The sequence below is a fragment of the Macaca nemestrina genome, chromosome 17 (assembly GCF_043159975.1).
Source record: "Macaca nemestrina isolate mMacNem1 chromosome 17, mMacNem.hap1, whole genome shotgun sequence".
In the NCBI taxonomy this organism is placed as follows: domain Eukaryota; kingdom Metazoa; phylum Chordata; class Mammalia; order Primates; family Cercopithecidae; genus Macaca; species Macaca nemestrina.
In genome coordinates this window covers 42,799,603-42,820,551 of record NC_092141.1, presented here as the reverse complement: position 1 = coordinate 42,820,551, position 20,949 = coordinate 42,799,603, and the positions used below count along the sequence as shown (strand labels likewise).

The 20,949-nt window shown below is 45.5% G+C and overlaps 1 protein-coding gene across 1 annotated transcript; it reads right to left on the bottom strand.

Annotated features, from left to right (window-relative positions):
* Positions 1-451: 451 nt before the first annotated feature.
* Positions 452-1,904, bottom strand: CCL2 (C-C motif chemokine ligand 2). Its single transcript, NM_001305907.1, is given in 3 exon segments — positions 452-557; positions 940-1,057; positions 1,829-1,904. Coding segments are annotated over 3 exon segments (300 nt in total).
* Positions 1,905-20,949: the final 19,045 nt, after the last annotated feature.

Genomic DNA, 20,949 nt, shown 5'->3' with positions numbered 1-20,949 from the left:
CTCTGAAATCATGTTCCTTTGTCGCCACCAAGCTCATACTCTCAGCTTTGTAATTTCCTTCAAGAAAACACTGGAAGTCAGGTTTTGTACAAAAATATATTTATTTTGTGTAATAGTTACATAATATTCATTTCCACAATAATATTTTAGCAATGCATTGGAATGTTAAAACAAAAATTCTTTGTATTAATGATTCTTGCAAAGACCCTCAAAACATCCCAGGGATGGAACTGTGGTTCAAGAGGAAAAGCAATTTCCCCAAGTCTCCGTATCTAGAAAACACTAGTACTACAAAAGAGAAAATAAAAACATCAATAACTTAAATAAGATTAACATTACTTAAGGCATAATGTTTCATATCAACAAACAAAATTCATTATAATAAAATAAAACAGGGGAAAACTAGAGGAAAATAAATTAGCTGCAGATGCTTGGGTTATGGAGTGAGTGTTCAAGGCTTCGGAGTTTGGATTTGCTTGTCCAGGTGGTCCATGGAATCCTGAACCCACTTCTGCTTGGGGTCAGCACAGATCTCCTTGGCCACAATGGTCTTGAAGCTGTGGGGAGGGAGGACAGAGTTAGATGAAGTTCCTCTGCAATTTTGGCCTAGAATTGCATCCCATTCTGCACCAATGGGCTGCCATGGGAACTAGAGGAGGAAGGCAGGTGGAAGGAGGGAACCCAGGGCAAACTGCTCTTATAGGTGTCCGGGTGGAGCCATCCTGACTTCAAACTAAAGAAATTGGGGTGTTCTGAATAGGCACCCAGGTGGAGAGTGATGTTGGAGTTCACTTTTTCTCTTGGTGCCTCAGTTTTCCCATTGGGAACCTTTGTATATTAAGGTAAACAGTGCACTCTCTAACTCTCGGTTTATGAGGCTTGTCCCTTGCTCCCCAAGGAAGAACCTCAGGCCAGGGAAGGTTGGTGTGCTGAACTCACATCACAGCTTCTTTGGGACACTTGCTGCTGGTGATTCTTCTATAGCTCGCCAGCCTCTGCACTGAGATCTTCCTATTGGTGAAGTTATAGCAGCAAGTGACGGGGGCATTGATTGCATCTGAAAAATAAACCACAAAGAAAAAGCATTTTAGGATGGACTGGATTATTCTGATCTTAAGAGCAGAAAAGAGTCCTGAGGAAAAAGCAAAAGGAAGGCAGGAGAAGAGAAAGAGCTCATTAAATCCCAGTGCTTCTGCCTATACCTCAGAGGTAGAATGTGATCTTTGACCCAATGACTCAGTTTCCTATGATGTAAAACAGGTATATAACATTGATAATAGACAGAGAGGAGGGGCTGTTAAAGCCAGATAATACCTACAAGTGCCATTAAGATGGACCAATAATCCAGATGACCAGCGCCAGGGAAGAACAGCTGGGGAGCACCGCCATGAGCCTCCTTTTAGGCTCTGAATAGTCTATACCCCGTCATGAGTTTCCCTGATACTGTCTCTGGAAGCTAAGGTGAATGAAGCACAGACCAGATTCTGGGTCTTCAGCGTGTCTGGAAACAGCCTATACACCCACCCTCTCTTTGATTACCCTGATCCCCAAACTCTGCTGGAAGCAGCTGGGAGAGTAACTGTGCTGAGTGTGTCCCAGAGATGGAATCCTGGAAGGAGCTGGATTTGGGGTTCACAGCTGGAATTCTAGTTCAGGCTCTGCCCAGCAGCAGCTGTGTGGTTGGCCTCACCCCTTGTCCTTTTCTGAGTCACCTTATCTTGGAAAAGTAGCGTTAAAGCAAGACTGTGGGTATCACGTCTGCTTGGATGGTCCATGATAACTCAGAGAGAGGACAATGTGGTTCAAGGAGAAGAAGAGGGGGCCTTACCTGGCTGAGCGAGCCCCTGGGGGCTGAAGGTGGCTGCTATGAGCAGCAGGCACAGAAGTGCTGCAGAGACTTTCATGCTGGAGGTGAGGATGCAAGCTTCAGTTTGAGAACTGGATGTTTCTGGGTTAGTCTCAGCCTCTCTGTTCCTCTGGCTGCTGTCTCTGCCTTTTATTGAAAGCAGGCAGAGGGAGAGAGAGGGTGGAGTCAAGCAGGAGGAGGGATCTTCCATGAATAATAAGTGGGCTGTTAAATCTGCTGAGCAAATGCAGCGTCCTGGGGATTTCCAGGAAGTAGGAAAGGGAAGCAGTGGGTCAGGACAAGACACTTTTTCCATTCACTGCTGAGACCAAATGAGCAAATGGGGAGGATGGGGTGCCATTAAGCACAGACTGACCACAGATGTGAACTAAGAGGACTATTTTTAAGGATTCCGCTTTCTCTGAAGTGAAAACTGCAGAAAAGGAAGGAAGCGAGGAAACTAGATGAAAGCATGTCAGGCTCGCTGCCAGCTTACCTTCATGCCACAGTCCAAGGGGCCTCCCAGCCAGGAAGGAGCTCTCAAGCTTTGGCCGGCTCCCTGACAATGCATTAAATCCATTTGCTCATTCAGATGCAGGATAGTAGCACAATAGAAGCCTAGTAGAACTGTAGGATTGTGTAAACATTGAACGGAATTCTAAGAGTTCTAGGGTTTCAGACTTGGACAAAGCCATAGACATCATGTAGTGCTACAGAAGAAATGCTGGTGTCATACTCACAGAGTGCTTACTCTGCCAGGAATATCCTCAGCCGTTTACAAACATTAAGTCTGTAAATTCCCCAACTTTATCTAGTAGAGATTGCTAATTTCTATGTTATAGATCAGGTAAGATCAGGCAATTGAGGCACAGAAAGGTTAAATAGCCTGCTCAAGGTCCCCTCGAGCGGAGAACCCAGGCAGCCCTGTCCCCAGTGGGCTACCACCTCTGTGACATACTGCTGGAAGGAAACGTGCACAAGTCCTCCAACTAGTTGCCTGCTTGGGTCCTCTCTTTGTCCTCAGCATCTTCCTAATGGGCAGACAGCTAAAGGAGAGTCTAGAAACATTCCTCATGGCTAAGTGATTACAAGTTACGAGGCTGTTGCTAGCATAGCAGGCAGCAGTGGACAAGAAGTTCATCCCTGGTTATGGCAACTATTCCCCCGGCTTCCTTCTTGATTTCCAGATGACATGAGTAAGCAGAGGAGGAGTATTTCGGGAACTGGAAAGCCTGGCTTCATTCTTCAGTTTTGCCTTAGATTTCCTCAGAAACTACAGAAGCATACTAATAAAAACCCAAAGACCTTGGAATTCATTTCAGTGAACTCTTTTTTCTTACAAATGTGATAGGAGTACTTGAGGCATGTAAATGGCTGAGCTGAGTTTAAAATTCTGATCTCTCGATTCTCCCAGCCCACTGCCTCCTCCTGAGCCTCGTGGTGCCCTTGCCCAATGGGCATGCAAAGACTAGTGACTGTTGTTTCATAATGGGTCACTGAGGCAATGTCTATAAATACATGGGGTTTCTTGGAAGAAAACACTTGTCACTACACTTGTAAAAAGAAATGGGTTGTATTCAACAAATGACGGTTTTATTCGTAGTAAATGGTCAGTAATGGCATTGTTGAGTGCATTCCGGGAGTCAGGTATGGTGCTGACATACTTTCCAGCACTGCCTGCTTAGTCCTCCAACCAACCCAGCTTTCATTAGGTTAAAACTGAAGTTATTTGTCTAGGAACTCAGACAGAATAGTAGATGTGGCTGAGACTCCCACCCAGGACATTCCGATTCCAGAATCTCTTCTTCCTGGGACTAGACTTGATGTCTCATGATGGATATTGGTTTCTTGGAGAATCCCAGAGCAGAGACTCTATGGAGTGGCCATTTCAGACTCTGGTCGAATGACGAAAAGGGTGAAGAGAGAACAAATCAACTTGAACCCTGCTTCGCTTGTACCTCTTGAGGAGCCTTATTCTCGTTCTGCCTGAATCTCACTAGTTACCCCTTTTCTCTCCAACCAGTGTTGAAACGTCGCTGTGTTTGGCTCAGTCCTCTGCTCATGCCTCAATCCATTCTTATCCAATGAATAAAATGTTTCCAGGACTAGAGACTGTGCAACTTTGTGTAGGGATTTCTTCCTAGACCCTCTCACCTCATCTTCCAAGAAGTTTTCCTCGTATCAAGGGAAACCTCTCTCTAATCTGTTAGTGCCTCCTTTACCATGAACTTGGTGGACTGCATTCCATTTCCCTTTAAAATCCAATCATGCTTCAGGTTTTCTCTAGGCTAACAAGCTGAAAGATGCTGAGATCTTTAAACAAGCCTCTCCTGACTTAGCCACATCAACATCACTCATAGAATTCCAGGATCAATGGGCTTACAGACATCCTGTCGCATGGCCACTTCTTTTTATCTGGCAAAGCCACAATCCAGAGAAAGAGGCTAATTAGGCCGTGGTCACAGAGAAAAACTTCCCCGCTTTGCTGGCTGAGTGTTTAGACAGGCTTCTGAGTGTTGGAAGCATGTCCCTACTTCAGGGAGGAGTCGTCGTCTCTGGAAAGGGACTTTGCCTTTGCAAATACCAGATAGTAAACACATGTAAGGTGAAAGGGTGTGAATCAGAAAAGAAAGTCTTCTGGAAAGTGATAGCTGTCTGCCTCCCACTTCTGTTCTGTCAAGAAAAGATGCCCTCCCCAGCTGGGAGATCAGTGCCGGGGTGAGAGAAATGAGTGGAAATTCCCACTCTGAGGCAGTTTTGGAAGTTCCCAAATCCCGTAGAAAAGAATGCATTTGGCTGGAGCCTGCATTCCAGATGCTGGGCCCGGAGCCAGGGAGCTCTCACGTGGGGCTGTGCTGGGAACATCTCGGCACAAGCCTGGTTGGGTTCTGGCACAAGTCTGGTTTGGGCTCTCGCTTGGGGACACACAAGGGAAAGGCCCCCAGAGGGGCTACAGAGAAAGTGAGGGTCAATGCTCTGATGCTGTCCAGAATCCCCAGTTACCCCAGGGCCTTCTCTCCATCAACTCATAGATAAGGAATGGAAAAGTTCCTCTCGGTGAATAATGCTTTCTTCATTCCTCCCGGGGTCTGACTCCACCAACACGATCCTCTGCATGTACTTTGGTCATCGCTGCAGACTCCCACTCAATGTCAGGGGTGAAAAAAACAGGAAGTTAAAGTGAGCTCTCAAGAAAGATCTGAAGCCACTGCCTGGGCCCCCACCAACTTCTGCAGTTCACTTGTCCCTTCCCACTTAGTGCAGGCTCCCTTGCTGGTGCCCCCTTCGCTCAGCCTTCAAGAGAGATGCACCGTAGCTCTGCCCTCACCACATCTTTTCTAGACAACCCCCTTCAAGGCCTCTCCTCCAGGTTCATTCTTAGCTCAGCTCCAGGTAGAACGCAGCCCATTTTCCCAGGGCTGCTACTCTGCAATCCCTTTCCTTTCAAGGATGAAAATCCTTCTTTAATTTTTCACAGAATATCAGAAAATGGATGAGACTTTAGAGACCATCTACCTGTTTCTCTGGTGGGGAGACTGAGGCCATGAACAGGGTAGTGACAGGCCCATGGTGAGATAGAAGACGAATGGCTATATTTGTGCTGGTTTGCTTATTTCTGGGCTCTCAATGTAGTGCCCTTTGTCATCTACTGCACTGTCTCTTTATTATAACATTCATAGCATTAGCACATACCCTGTGCAGAGCACCAGGTAGAGGATTGCACAGGGAGGGAGAAGTGAATCAGACATGATGCTTCCTTTTCAGAAGAGATGCTAAAGTAAGAATCCATGGAAAGTAGGACTGAATTTAGGAATAAATCTGACCCCAAGCTTCCAGCATCTAAGATTTCTTGCTTTCTGGATTGGATCTGCCTCTGGTCTAACTGCATGAAGTAGCCAAGAATATTCCTGAGCATGGGAATAGGGGTGGCGATGGGCATAGCATGTGGGAACAGAAAGAGAAGTGGCCTGAGTTGGTGGGTGGGGGTAATGGTGGTGAATAGTAGTGATGCCTGAGGAAGCAAGAGGCTTGTTCTTCAGATTATCTTCTGAGCCGGCCCTCACAGATTAGCACCTGGGCCCTAGCGGAGGAGGCTGATGTGGGTGGTGGGTAGGAGCTAAGAAATTTCTTAGGCTAAAGGCAGCATGAGCCACTCTACAGCACTTTTGTGTTACACATTGGGGAAGAAAATGCTTTCCTCATTTGGGGCTTGCATTGTACTAGGTGGCCTGAGCAGTGTGATGAGGGGGTCAAGGTGCCAAACTGGGACAGGGGGACGGGCAGGTCTTAGGGAAACAGAGATCAGATGGAGTGGAGACAGAAACACTTTTTTGACAATAGCCTTTTGTTGACTCCTTTAGCACTGGTGCTGGGGTCATCTGAAGGAACAGAATAATTGCATTAACCAGAAAGATACAGAGCTGTGAGTCCCAGCTGAGGGGGCCCAGGGAAGGTTTGTGTTGGTACATTTAAGATGGGCTCAAAAGTTGGGCAGATTTGTGAACCTCGGGTGATCGTTGGGTGGAGGAAGGGTCACATTTGGAGCAAACATATAGGTTGCAAACTGTAACATGCTTACCATCTCCTTAGGATTTTGCTAAAGTAGAGATTCTGACTCTGTAGGTTTGGGTGGGCCTGAGGTTCTGCATTGCTAACCAGTTCCCAGGTGATGCTATTGCTGCTGGTGCACGGCTCTGTTAGAACAACCTTAACGTTTGTCTTTGGATAGGAAATGTTGGCCAGGTGGGAAAATAGTGAGCAGCTCATTTTGTCCAGACCAGGACTCTTGTCTGTGGCTCTTGGATAGGCTTCCAGATCCATCAGGAGTTGTCTTCCACATTTATGTTATTGTGCATTTTTCTGGAGAGAGGGTCTACAGCTTCTGTTAGATTAGCAAAGGCATCCATGACCTCCAAGTAGTTAAGTGCCATTGAATTTATCAGAGAGTTCTGGGCTTCAACCCAGACCTGCTGAATCACAGTCTGCATTTTTTATTTTATTTTATTTTTTTGAGACAGAGTTTCACTCTGTCACCCAGGCTGGAGTGCAGTGGCACTATCTGTGCTCACTGCAACCTGCGCCTCCGGGATTCAAGAGGTTCCCGTGCCTCAGCCTCCCAAGTAGCTGGGATTACAGGCAAGTGACATCACGCCTGGCTAATTTTTATATTTTTAGTAGAGACGGGGCTTTACTGCATTGGCCAGGCTGGTCTCGGACTCCTGACCTCAGGTGATCCACCTGCCTTGGCCTCCCAAAGTGCTGGGGTTACAGGCATGAGCCACTGCGCCTGGCTACGATCTGCATTTTTTTTCTATGTAAAGCTGTATTTTTTCTATGTCCTCCCACAGCCCCTTCAGATGATTGTCAGACAGTGTTTGGGACCCCAGAATGAAGCATAGGGTATTTGAAGAGAGGGCTATGCTGGCTGAGCTGGGAGGCACCAACAGGAGTAAGTACAGGCAGATAAGAAGAAAGAAATAAGAGGGAAGAGAAAGAGAAGAGAAGACGGAAGAGAAAGAAGAGGTAGCCTGAAATAACAGAAGGTGCCCCGGGTGGTGTCAGAACACCAGAGCCAGAGGTCTGGCTCTGCCTCTTTCTAGCTGTGTGGCCTTGAGCAAGTCCCTTGACCTCTCTGGGCCTCTTCTATCAAAGGGGATTAATAAGACAGCTGCTTCTGACCTTGTCATAAGACTTTTATGAATTAGTAAACCAAGAGTGCTCTGTAAGCAACTTGTGAACAGCTCTGTCAGTCTGAGGGCTCGTGGCATGCCTTCTTAGGGGATGTCCCAGGGCACACATCAGTTCTGGGCATTGGATTCCTGTAGTCCTGAGGCCCACTGCAAGTTTCTGCTGTTATTTCTTGCTATGAAAATGTGTTGGCCATCTTTATTATATAATGCATAGGGATGTTTTCATTTCCTAAACTTTTTTTATCCCCATTCTGTCTGCCCATGACAACAAGGTGAAGGTCAAAGAAGGTAACCCCAGAATCAAGCCAGGGCCTCAGCTCCTCACACAGCAGCCAGCTCTCACCAGAAGATCCCACCCTGCCAGGCCCTCTTCTGTCTCCTCACCTCATGTCACCCTCAGCCCCACTCTCTGCTTCTAGAACACACCATAGCTCCATTCCACCTTGAGGCCTTTGCCCATGCTGGACCCCAGCACCTGGTACAGAATCTTTCATGTAGTAGGTTCTTAAATATAATTTAAATTAATTATTAACAGTTAAAGAATCTCAAGTCATTTCCCCTAGATATCTGAATTGTAGGATGATTTAATGTCAGACAGGGAAATTAGTAAAGCAGCAAGACTTTTGGTTCCGTGAGGTCCTCACGTTTTCCATCTGCAGGAGAGATAGTGGCAGGGCTGAAGGGAGCACTGGGGAGTGGGGAGCCTCTAGCAGAGAGAGTGATTTTCAGGGGCCACATGGATTCTTCTTTGGGGATGATGTTTCTTCCTCTTGGTTGCAAAATATTGCATGCCAAAAAGAGGAAACTTCAGCCACTTAAAAAGGCTTCTTTATTAAAGATTTCAGTCAGCTAGCTGGTGGAGCCCCACATTACGAAGCACTGACTCCATTCAAAAATCCTCTTGCCTTTACTGTAAATTAGAGTCTGAAGAGGGAAGCTGGATACAAATGCAAATAGTATTTGTCTAGGGAGGGAGATGGGTCAGGGGAAATAGTTTTCCAAAGCATATACATCTCTGACTTAAGTGCAGGGAGTCACAACAAAGCATTACCAAATAATTCAACTCTGCAACTTATTTATTGCTCACAGATGTGGCCATGGCAATGAGAGAAATTTTACAAGTGCCCTGTTCCCCTTGGAGCTGTTTGTAATGGAGTCCGAACAGCAGGCGTGTAGGTGTCAGACAATGTGGGGCAAGGACTTTTGTCTGTCTAGTTTCCTCCTGCATCACCAGCATGAACACCTAGCATCAGGTGCTCAATAACTATGTCAATTAAGAAACAATCAGAGCTGGGAGGTGTCATAGAGATCCCAGAGTTGAAAATCCCTGCACCACTACTTAATGTAAGATGGGGAGATAAAGTTGCCCAGGATTATAGAGTTAGTGTCAATGCCAGTGCTAGAATGCAGACAAGCTCTGTGTGTGTGTGTGTGTGTGTGTGTGTGTGTGTGTGTGTGTGTGTGTGTGTATGTATGTGTCTGTTGGGGGAAGTGCCTAGTGACCTAGATCTTAACATTTTCCAGCAGGAGTGCCAGTTACTTTTGTCCCTAGGGAACACTTCTTAGTTTATAGAAACCTTATTCAAAGAGAAACAGGCACTTGTAAATAGGCACTCATTGTCCTGGAGAAAGGGAGAAAAAAACCTTTGGGTGCTTAAAGATTGGAGATAGGAGAAGAAATGGATACATTTGCTCAAGGACCAAGAGACCTCCTGAGAGGAGAGAAATTGAGGCTTTTTCTTCTGAGTCCAAAATTATTAGACACGGAGAGTCTGGGGAGGTTCCAACTGGATTTCTCGCCTGAGTTCAAGGCCAAGGCAGAGAAGTCAGTGGGTGACAATTGAGGCAGGAAGACCTCTGCACCTGTCGTGTCGATGCAGTAGCCCTGCTTTGAGAGCAGCAGCCAAACCTGCAAGTGCAAACTGAAGAGGCTGAAACCTAGGGGCCCAAGGATGACACTGGGGCCAAGGCTGGAGGAGGTACCGTGAGAGCAAGGAACAGGAAAATCTTTAGGTGGTGTAAGGCCAGTGATCCATAGGTACCCTGGGGACAGTGACAGAAGCAATGGCAGTCAGGAGTCCTGGCCACTGGTAAGAGGGTCAGGTTACCCAGCTTCCACTTCACTTGAAATTCAGCAGCAGAGCTTTCTCAGCTTGACTGAATAGGTCCTCAAGGTTCTGGGGTACTGTAAGGATGTTGGGAGGGGGCTTAAACATGAATTACTAGACTTCCTCCTAATATGGACAACCCGGAGACCTGGGAATTAAATGAACATAATGAGAGAGATATGAACTATTTGGGCCCTGAAGTGACAAAAAGGACTATACCAGTGACACAAAAATATTTATTTATTGTGGCTAGTTCAGTGCTCTAGCATAACCTTAGCCCACGTTTGTCCCATGTTCTGCTCCCAATGCAGTTAGGATGTATTTGTATTCCAAAATTATAGCATCAGCCTTGCCATTATGCAATTCTGATTTCATGACAATAAACATTAATTTCAAATCTTTACTGAATATCTTCTAGAACACTTGTGCAGTTAACAAGGAAAGATTTTAAAATTGTGGGTCATGAGACGCCAAAAACCACAACCCCTTATGTGTACTCTATGATTCATTAAATCATGTGACTCCCAGAAGGGCATTGCCATGTAGGTGACACTGGTGTCATTTTCTTGTTTTACAGACAGAGAAATTGGGGTTGGGATTTAAATTCATGTGTTCTCACTCCCAGCCCAATCTTCTGTATGCTCTACCATCCAAGTATTTTTTTCCTTGAAATCCAGGCCTTTTCTTCTCCCGCTTATTTTCCTTTCCTTTCATCTTAAGGCTCCCCTTTCAAGGCCAAATCCACTCACGCTGTAAATGGAAGGCTTGGTAATGAGCGGAAGGTTAAGGGAAGGAAATGTTTAGGGAATATAAGTTCTCTAATTTCCTCTGGGTCCCTCTTCAAGTGAACTTATCACCACTTCATATCAGCCTTGTTGCATGGCCACCCTTTGGACTTCGTAATCTCCCTGAACTTCTCCATTTTGTAATGTTCCACTTAGTAATCCAGTCCTTTGACCACAGCCTTCTACTTCCTTCCCCTTCAGCAACTCTGAATCTACTGCATCAGCTCCTCCAGGTCCCTTAGCCCCTACCTGGCTTCCTTTCCTCCCCAGTCCAGCCCAGTGTTAACCACTCTCCTACCAGCATAGAGATGCTCTCATTTCTACAGTTCTATCTCCTCACCTGCCAGTGCCCAAACCCAGGTCATTGGATCATCTTCCCCCTGATTCCTGACCACTCCCAGGCTGTCGGACTTGCTGGAAGGCCTGGATATCCTTGAGGACAAGAGGTCTACAGATGCCCCAGACTCCTCAGTTCTGCTGCTGTTCCGCAATGTGCCCCTAGTTCTTTGGCCCTGCCATACTCCACAGTGGCATTCCACACCTTCACCCTTCCCCTAGCATCTTGGGCTCCTATCTCAGGCTTCAGCATTCTTAGGAGACAGCCTCCTTCCCAGTGAAGGCAGAGACTGTGAGATTAGAATTCTCTCCATGCCCATCCCATGCTCATATCAAAACTTAACTCCATCTTCACGTGATCACAGCTGTTCCTTCCTGACTCAGAAGAGCTGCTCGCTCCTGTTGAGGGTCATGGTTCAATCTAGATCCTTGATTTCCTGCTGCTTCTTCCAGAAACTGGGACTTTCCTTTATCTTCATGCCTTTTCCATCTTGTTTCCACCCTTCCCTTCCCTTCTTCCAACTGACACACTCAAGTCTTGGGGGGAAAATGCATTTCCCTTAATCTCATCTTCCTTCAACCAATTCCCTTCTCTCTCTTTCTTTCCATGAGAAACATTTTTGAATGATCGATCTCTACATGGGGGGCCTCTCCATTTCCACCTCCAATTAACTCCATAACCTGTTGTTATTTATCCTCCACCCCTATCATTCAACTGAAATTCTTCTGATCCCATGAATGATTTCCTCATTACCTAATATGAAGAATTCCTCATAGCTCGGATGCAACTTGAAATCACTGCCGAGTTACCACTGTTTATCCTCCTTCTCTCTGTGCTCTGCTCTTTCCTCAAATTACTTTCTGCCTCTTCTTTCTATGCTACCTTCTCTGGTATCTCTTCCTGTTTATTTCTAAATGCTGGTCGTCTTTAAGGATTCATACTTTCTATTTGTTTTGGTTTTGGTTTTGAGATAAAGCCTTGCTGTTGTCGCCCAGGCTGGAGTGCAATGGCACAATCTTGGCTCACTGCAACCTCTGCCTCCCAGGTTCAAGCGATTCTCCTGCCTCAGCCTCCCGAGTAGCTGGGATTACAGGCACATGCCGCCATACCCAGCTAATTTTTGTATTTTTAGTAGAGGCAGGGTTTCACCATGTTGGCCAGGTTGGTCTGGAACTCCTGACCTCAGATGATCTGCCTGTCTCAGCCTCCCAAAGTGCTGGGATTACAGGTGGGAGCCACCACTTCCAGCCAAGATTCATACTTTCATTCTCACTCCTCATGAGAGTTTGCTAGCTGGTGGCCTCTACCTGGTTCCAGCCTGCAGGCATGTTCTGTTTATCCTGTACAGTGTTTAAAACAAATACAATTAACTACCAATACTTCGAATGGGGAAATTTCTCATTTTAAAATCTGGATTTCTGGTTTGCCTGGATGGAATCAGATTTGGCAATTTGAAGTCACATTCCTAGATGGCAACAATCCATGAGAGCAAAGGGACAGCCATCCCTCTCGGTGAATCAGATGTTCACAGGTCACCAGAAATTTCCCCTTCCCTCCCACACAATTTCTCTGTTTTCTTATTATTGGCGTATTTCACTCGTCTATTTACCTGGCCCCTATTGTAGTTGAGTGTAGAGTCTTTTTGCTGTAACTCACACATTGAAAGCTCTCATAATTCAGGAAGTGGCTCTTAGATGAGTTCTAGATGTGTGTTTCAATATGCCCACTGGACATTTACACTTGGATGTCACTCAACTTCAATGAGTTCATCCTTCCCTCTTTGCATTTCTCCTTTTTCTCCCTTTCTTCTTTCTTTTCTTTTCTCTCTTTTTTTTTTTTTTTTAATTTTTCAACCAGGATGTAATAAACCTCTATGGCAGATACAAAATCCCTGTTTAAGAGGGCCTTGGGAAATCAACTGGGTTGGAAGAAGTAATACAGGACTGGTGTAGAGGTTGCATTTGGGTAGGAGGTACACTTATTTCCCTTCATTTGTATATGCATTTGGGGTGGCTTTGGAGGGGCAGAATCTAAGATGAATTTTTGAGGAGAGGGGTTTTAAAGCTCCCCAAACCATCTTTTGATGCCGTCATCACTACGCTGCCAGGCATCATGCTGAGTGCCAGGAAGGCAAATAAATTTCTAGTCTCGTTATGCCACTCCCAGACCTGCTACCCCTACCCACCCAGATAGCCAAGGTAGAAAGCAGGTATCTTTTGATTTCCTTCCCATCTCCTTTCACATCTAATTGGTCCCTGAGACCTGTCCATTCCACTCTTGAAGCATCTCAGCATTCATTTCCTTTTTTTCATCCCCAAAGACTCTGCCTCACTCTGAGTTCTATTAAAACAGTTTCATATCATTTTTTGCCAAGAGAAGCGCTACCGTTCAGTCCAACTTTAGTCCTAATAGCAAATTTATCTATCCCAAACCACCCATCTGATCTGCTTAAATGACTTCATACCCAGAAATTACCACTCTCCATGTCTATGCACTAGAACCCAAGTCCTCAGTATGGCCATCGGGAGACCTGACTTGGCCTCTTTTTTTCTGTGCTATCTTCACTGGTTTCTCTTCCTGTTCATTCCTAAATGTTGGCCCAACAGCACCTTTCAGGTCACGCCTCATCAGTCACTTCTTTCAAATACCCTGTGCTGCAGTAATAACCAATTTTCTCATCTTTCCCAAAACGTGCCCTTGCAGGCATTGGTTCCCTTGCCTGGAAAAGGCAGCCAAGCCTTTTTCCAGGAAGACTTTCCAGACTCGTTTGGACACATAAACCTTTGCATTCCTTTATTACAGCCCTTGATTGTACCCTGTATTTTGAAGGTTTCTGCTATGTTTGCTTCATCAAATATATGGTAGGATCTACCTATTCTTCTTTGAATCTATCTTAGCACATAGGACAGAGCCTGGCATTTACTTATTCATTCATTTGCCTATTTATTCATTAATTTAATAAACAGGAATTAAGTGTCTAGTCTTTGCTGGTCATGAGCTCTATATCAGGCACATTTTTGCTGAATGAATAAATTGAGAGGTTGGGGATTGTTAGATATTAGCTAAAGAAAAAGGTTAAAATCTGAAAATGGCTACTGTGATTTGACTGGTTTTGAACCACACCACTGGGCACAGACCCACTTTCCCTGAATCACTGTATGACAGTGGCTGAGTGGCTGGCTCTCTCAGGCCCTCATATGCAGAGGAGTTTCTTCATAATTTCCATTACTTTTTCACTTCCTAGACAGCTGCAAAGGAAGGAAATATCTCAGTTCTTGGAATTCTCCCATCAAATGGAACATAAGGCATTGTGTTCAGGGCACAGTATTTAGTGTCACTTCACTGCATACCCATGACAACCTTGTAAGACAAGCAAGACAGAGACTATCGTACCATTACACAGAGAGGTCAAATGACCTGCCCAAAGTGGTAGTGCAAGAATATGACAGGGCAAGGATTGGGAAACCGGTCTTCTGTATCTGTGCCCAGCATGGTTTGGACTCTTTACTGTTGCTTTGCCAGGCATCTTGGTGAGAAGTTGGGTCTAGACACCCAGACTGGAATCCTGGTGTGGCCCACAATAGGGTCTGCCCTCACATCTTGGCCTAAACCGCATCCTCCTCATTTCCATTTCTCGAATGTATTTTGTAATATAATTCTTCTGTCTTCACTGCTCCAGGCCAAACATCAAGACTTTGGTTCCCTTTTTTGGTCATCAGCTTCCGCTGCTTATTTCCTCTGACAGTTATTTTTTTTTTCTAGTTCCCCATTTTTCTTTCTCTCATTTCGTTTTCATCTCTTTGGAATTTGCCATCAGCCAAGCTGGCTGTTTTGATTACATCAGATATCCCATTTTGAGGGATGACAGAGATTTTTCCAGGGTGATATGAATTTCTAGGAACTTCCAGGAAAAAGAAAGCTAGCAAAGCCTTTGTCCCCTCCTTTTGGATCTTGCAAAACAAACAGGTCTCCTATCTTGCTGGATGCTGGGTCCTTAGCTGGGCTCTTGGGAAAATCCAGAGGTTACTCTGACTCCAGACCCCTCACCCTTTGTTTGTGGCCTTTTCTCCAAGCTGACTGGAACTCAGGGTAGCTAACATCCTATAAGCTGAGATACCACACTTCCAACAGAGGGTGTAGCCATCATGGGGGGGTGTTGGTTGATATGAACATTGCATGGCATTGGCATACAAACTTTGTTTTGCAAATTGAGGATCCCAGAGCACAGAGAGAGCAGTGACTTGCCCAAGGTCACACAGCAAATTAGTGACCAGGGATTGGGCTGGAACTTGGTGTCTAATTCCTTGTCTAAGAAGGAGGCTTTCTTCTGCCACAAGCTGCTTGGAGCATCAGGGGTCCCTGCTAAATGGTTTGCAAAATCCCCAAGCATAGATTCTGGATAAATCTCTGGCAGTCACTCTTACTTTATACCCTTTATCCCTAAAGAAATTGTCTTGTGGGAGTCATACTTCTGGGTCACATGCTGGTCACATGGCCTGCAGAGCTCTTAAAAGACATTATTTCAGCCACTTGAAGCATTGATAAGGGAAACTGAAGCATGAATGTGTTAACTGATGGCCATTCACATGCCAGCTCAAAGTTGCCAGGACACCTGCCTCTGCTCACAAAACTCTCTAAGCTGACCAAGTATCTGTTTCCAAAGAAAAACAATCATCAAGTTTCCGTTTCTATTATGATTATTTTAACAACAATTACAATGATTTAGAGATAAGCTGCATTTTACAGTTGATCAGGCTTATTTGCCTATATTCTCTGATTTCTGTTCTTTACAATAGCCTGCTGTAACGGACACTTTATTTTCCCTTTTGAGAATTGAGAAATAAGGCTCAGAGAAGTTAAACACTTTGACCAGGGCCACATAGATGGAAAATAGTAGAATCAAGTCTCCAAATCTGGGGCATTTTTGCTATACTGCTGTCACGCACAAACTCATACTGGTTAAATTTATCTGTAATAAGCATCTTCAAAAGCCTTGCCTCTTTAGATCCTTACAGCAATTTTATGAAGTTGATTTCATTTTTCAGAAGAGGAAATTGAGGTTCAGGTCATAAGCAATTAAGAGCCTGAACTGGACCACAAATTCAGGGTATCTTCTACTACCCTGCCTCGCCTCCCACGTCCAGGTCCCCAGTTCAAAGGAAAAGTTCCAGCTGTGGCCCGGAAAGTCCTACAGGCAGGAAGCCAAGGCCAGGACAGCAGCCAGGGGACCCTGTTTCCTGCCCAGAGCTCTTCCTCCTCGTTGACTCCAGCTGGACCTCTCTGAGCAAAGGAGGGGAATTTCTAGTCGGAGCAGAGTGAAGTTCTCTGTGATTCTCACCTCTTCAGGGCCTCCACTTTCCCTACAGGGAAGCTAGGGTAATAATAATAATAATAATAATAATAATAATAACCAACGTCGATGAGACATTAGTGATGCCTTAGAGGAAGATTCATTATTCATTCATTCACTCATTCATTCATCCACCAATTCATCCAATTTTTAACAAAATTGGGTCTTTCCTGTGCGAGACATTATGCTAGATGCTTGGGATACCAGGATTGATGAAAGACGGTTTGTGACTTCAAGAGTTGAATTTTGGTTCAGCAGATTGAATAGAAATGAAAAGTCTCCTAGATTCTTTCATCTACCCTGCACTCCAAGTACAGCCCCTCGTTGCCCTCCTGATCTTTAGGTTCTTAAAACTCTTTTCCTGGATACCACAAGGCTCCTGGCTGGGTTCTTTGCCTACAATCTCACACCTCTAATCTATCCTTTACCCTGCTGTCAAAAGACTGAAATGTCAAGCCAGTTGTGCCATTTCACTGCTGAGAATGCTTTGTTGGCTCCCCTGTGCTCTCAGCATGCCCGTCCAGAGCTCGGCTGTGGCTTGGCCACTGCCACCCTCTCCAGCTTCACCTCTCTTCTCTCCCCTGAGGGACCCTGCCTCCAGAAAGTCCAAACTGGTTGCAGAGACTTTGATTCCCCTCCACCCACCAAAGGCATACTTGTGGATCTTTGCACAGCTATTTCCTTTTCCTGGTGTATCTGGTACCTCTTCTTTATCAGACCAATGTCTACTTATCCCACAAAACCCTGGTCAGAAGCCCTTCCCTCTGCAAACCAAGGCTGCAAAAGATGCCCTTTTTGATGATTGTGTATGTCAATTGGACTGGGCTGAGGAATGTCCAGATAGCTGGTAAGACACTAGTTCTGGGAATGTCTGTGTGGATGGTCCCGGAAGAGAAGACCATTTGAATTGGTAGACAGTGAAGAAGATCACCCTCACCAATGTGTGAGAGTATCATCTGATCCACTGAGGGTCCAAAGGAACAAAAAGGCAGAGTAAAGGGCAAGTTCATTATGTCTTTGCAGGAGCTGGGACACTCATCTTCCTCTGCCCTTGAACAGTGGTGCTCCTGGTTCTCATACCTTTAGACTTGGACTGAGACTTACACCATTGGCTTCACTAGTGTTCAGACCTTTGGGCTTAGACAGAAACTACATCACTAGTTTTCCTGGGCCTCCAGCTTCCAGAGGGCAAATTGTGGGACTTTTTAACTTCTGTAATCACATGAGCCAGCCATCATAATAAATCCTTCTGGATTTCTTTTCTTTTCTTTCTTTCTTTTTCTTTTCTTTTCTCTTTTTTTTCTTTGTTTGTTTTTTTTTTTTTTTTTTTTGAGACAGAGTCTCACTCTATCACTCAGGCTGTAGTGTAGTGGTGTAATCTTGGCTCACTGCAACCTCTGCCTCCTGGGTTCAAGGGATTCTCATGCCTCAGCCTCACGAGTAGCTGGAATTACAGGCCCGCGTCACCACACCTGGCTATTTTTTGTATTTTTAGTAGGGACAGGGTTTCACCATGTTGGCCAGAGTGGTCTCAAACTCCTGACCTCAGGTAATCTGCCCTCCTCGACTTGCCAAAGTGCTGAGATTACAGGCGTAAGCCATGGTGCCCGGCCACATCTTTCTGTATTTCTATGTGTAATCTATTAGTTCTGTTTCTGTTTCTCTGGAGAACCCTGACTAATATACCCTTCTTTGACATTTCTGAGACATTGATGTTTACCACATGCAAGGGTTCCACTCTATTGCACTCAGATTTCACCTGATTGTCTGAGTCCTGCTTGTCTCTCTGATTTTTCTGTGGACTCCTGGATTCCTACTGCATAGATAATGCCTGACTCAAGAAGGTGCTTATTAATGTTCTGTTGAATGGACACAGGAGAAATTTCAGAGAAAGAAACTATCTTTTCTGCTCCAAAGCAGCTTGCAAAATGCACCCAACTTGGCCCACCCTCGCGGGTGGCTGGGGCTCAGGAGGAAGGAATGTGTCTGTCTGGTTTTCTACAGAACAAAGGGGCCTCTTACAATACCACAGATACTACAGAATGCAGGAGCAGCTGTTAGTAATTGTGACTGGGAAAGTCCACACGCTTTCCTGTGGCTTTTCCCTTTATATCAGGCCCTGGGCGGATTTCCAGAGGAAAATAATAAGCTATTTGACATTTCTCTTTTGCTAGCCAGTGTTTCTTTCTGCTCCATGGTCAGAGTTTTAGCTGAGAACATTTCTGTTTTCCCCACTCAGACAAACTGACAATGCTAAAGCTTAGAGAAGTGGAGGGCTGGCCCTACCCCCAGGTGACTTGCTGGACCTAGGAACTGGGATCGATTCCTCTGCCACCTTCTAAGTCCTCAGGATCCACAGAGAATCGCTGAGCTTTTCAATTACCTTCCCCCGTTGTTGCCCTGTTGTTGATTCATCCTCACCGCAGAAAAGTGCTGGTGCTGACTAGAGGGAGAGGCTATTCTCATCAGACTTGCCAGCTTCAAGAACTTACATATGCAGGAGATTTCTGCTGGACCCTTGTCTATATTAACTCATTAAAATAATTAGCAACCGGCCGGGCTCAGTGGCTCACACCTGTAATCCCAGCACTTTGGGAGGCTGAGGTGGGCTGATCACTTGAGGTCAGCAGATGGAGATTGGCCATCCCAGCCAATATGGTGAAACCCCCATCTCTACTAAAAATACGAAACTTAGCTGGTTAGCTGGGGTAGTGGCACGCACCTTAATCCCAGCTACTCGGGAGGCCGAGGCAGGAGAATTGCTTGAACCCAGGAGGCCGAGGTTGCAGCGAACCAAGATTGCATTGCACTCCAACCTGTGCAACAAGAGCGAAACTCCATCTAAAAAAAAAAAAAAAAAAAAAAAAAAAAAAAAAAAAGGAACCTACCATGGGGCAGATACTGGATCTACATAACTTCTACATGAACAGACATGATTTCTGCCTGGAAGAAGCTCACTTTTAAGTCTCCTAATAGTCCTCTGAGCTAACAGATATTACCCACCCCTACCCTTTTGCAGATGAGAAAACTGAGGTCTGGGGAGACAAAGTGACATGCTCAAGGCCATGCAACCAGGTGAAAACAGAACAGAAATTAGAATCTGACTTCCATTTGTATGGTCTTTCTATGACACGGTTTTAATAAGTGACAACCTGTGACCTGGCCACCTTGCTTTCTGACACCGTGCGGACCTATCAGGGTGCACCATTCTTTCTCAGACATGATACATGCCACAGAAGCAGCTGGCCACCATCACCAGCACCACATTGGCCTCAGTCCACTTCCAGCCAGCCCAGGTCCTACCCAACAGGTAAGCCCAGGGATCTTGCCAGCCACTCAGTCACCAACAGAGACTTTGCTGGACAACCTTGTGCCCTGTTTCCCCAATTTCTTCTGTAGAACCCAGACTTGGTGCTGGACAGAGCTCTCTGTTCAGCAATTTTTTGGTATTAAAAAAAACCCACAAAAAATAAAACTTAACTACTTGCTGAAAGAATGAATGGACAGAAGAATAAAAGGTGGAGCTTATCCTGTGGGTACATGGCAACCTTGGAACTGAGATTTGAAAGGACATTAAGGAACTCTGCGTCCCAAACACCTTGTCTACCAGCCAGTCCCAGGGCCTGGAATTCTCACTGCCGTGGCATGCCTTTCAGCTAAAGCATATTCTCAATTTCGGTATTCTACCTTTGAGATTTTTGACAAGTTTGTGCAACACTGTTCTCTTATATACTTAGTGGTTTTATTTAAAATGACTCATTTTCTTCTGAAATAAATTCATTTTAAAAGGAAACTTATAACTATTGCAAATTTGGAGCCAGTATTGCTTGCCATAAATACAATCAAAACAAACTTGTTTTTTGATTCAAAGTTGATGCAGCTGCTGCCTGGTGTACTGAGTACTGAGCTTATAAGCGTACTCTGTCACTGAAGAGAGAGAGACAGACAGACAGAGAGAGAGAGATTGGCAAGTACAAGCACCAAGATTTTCTTCTTGATGGAATCAGAAAGATTAAAAGATAATTGAAAAGTGAATGCCTTCTCTGCTAGTGATTCTTTGCTGCCTAATGTTCTGGTCTGAAATGACAATGGATTAGAGTATTCTGCCTTATGTATTTATTGACATGGTGTATTTAGCAGAGTGACTGTCACCTATCAGCACACCATGGGGATTAATGGAGCTGATGCCCTGGCAAAAAGACCTTCTGAAGACATGCATTCTGCTGAGGGCAGCTGGGGTAGAGCAGAAGACCTGGGTCTTGCCAGGCTAAGCAGCCGTGGTAGAGTTGGGGGATAGTGGGTTGATGGCATGGTGTGCTTGGCGTGCCAAGGTTGTGATAAGCAGTAATGAGGAAATCCCAAGAGAAACGTGGCTCGCTCTTGTTCTGCCCAGCTGTGGCTCTTGGCAGAACTTGGGGGATGGGGAACGTGGGGCTCGACTGCCGTCACCTAGAAGAATGCTGAGTAAGATAAGCCTCTTTGGAGGCCCTCTGTGTGGCTGTATAGAGATCTTCACTTGAACGTGGGGAAAGGCTCTGGGGCTGGAGGAATTCCTTTTACTGGGACAGCATAGTCCCTATTTGCTGCCTGTTTCACAAAACAGAAGGGAATCTTCTCAGAAAAACCACTTGAATGTGCTGCTGGTGGGCAGAGGAGTTGATGAAAGGGCAGTTGGTGCAGCAAGCAGAGCAAGACCCAGGGTTGGGGCACGAAGGAGAATGGCACACACGGATGGGGACCCACCTGCCGGGCACAGAAGCGGGGGTGTCTCAGGCCTTAGCTGCTTCAGACCTCGGGGTTTAGTCATTCATTACTAGTTAGCAGGCAAGCAAA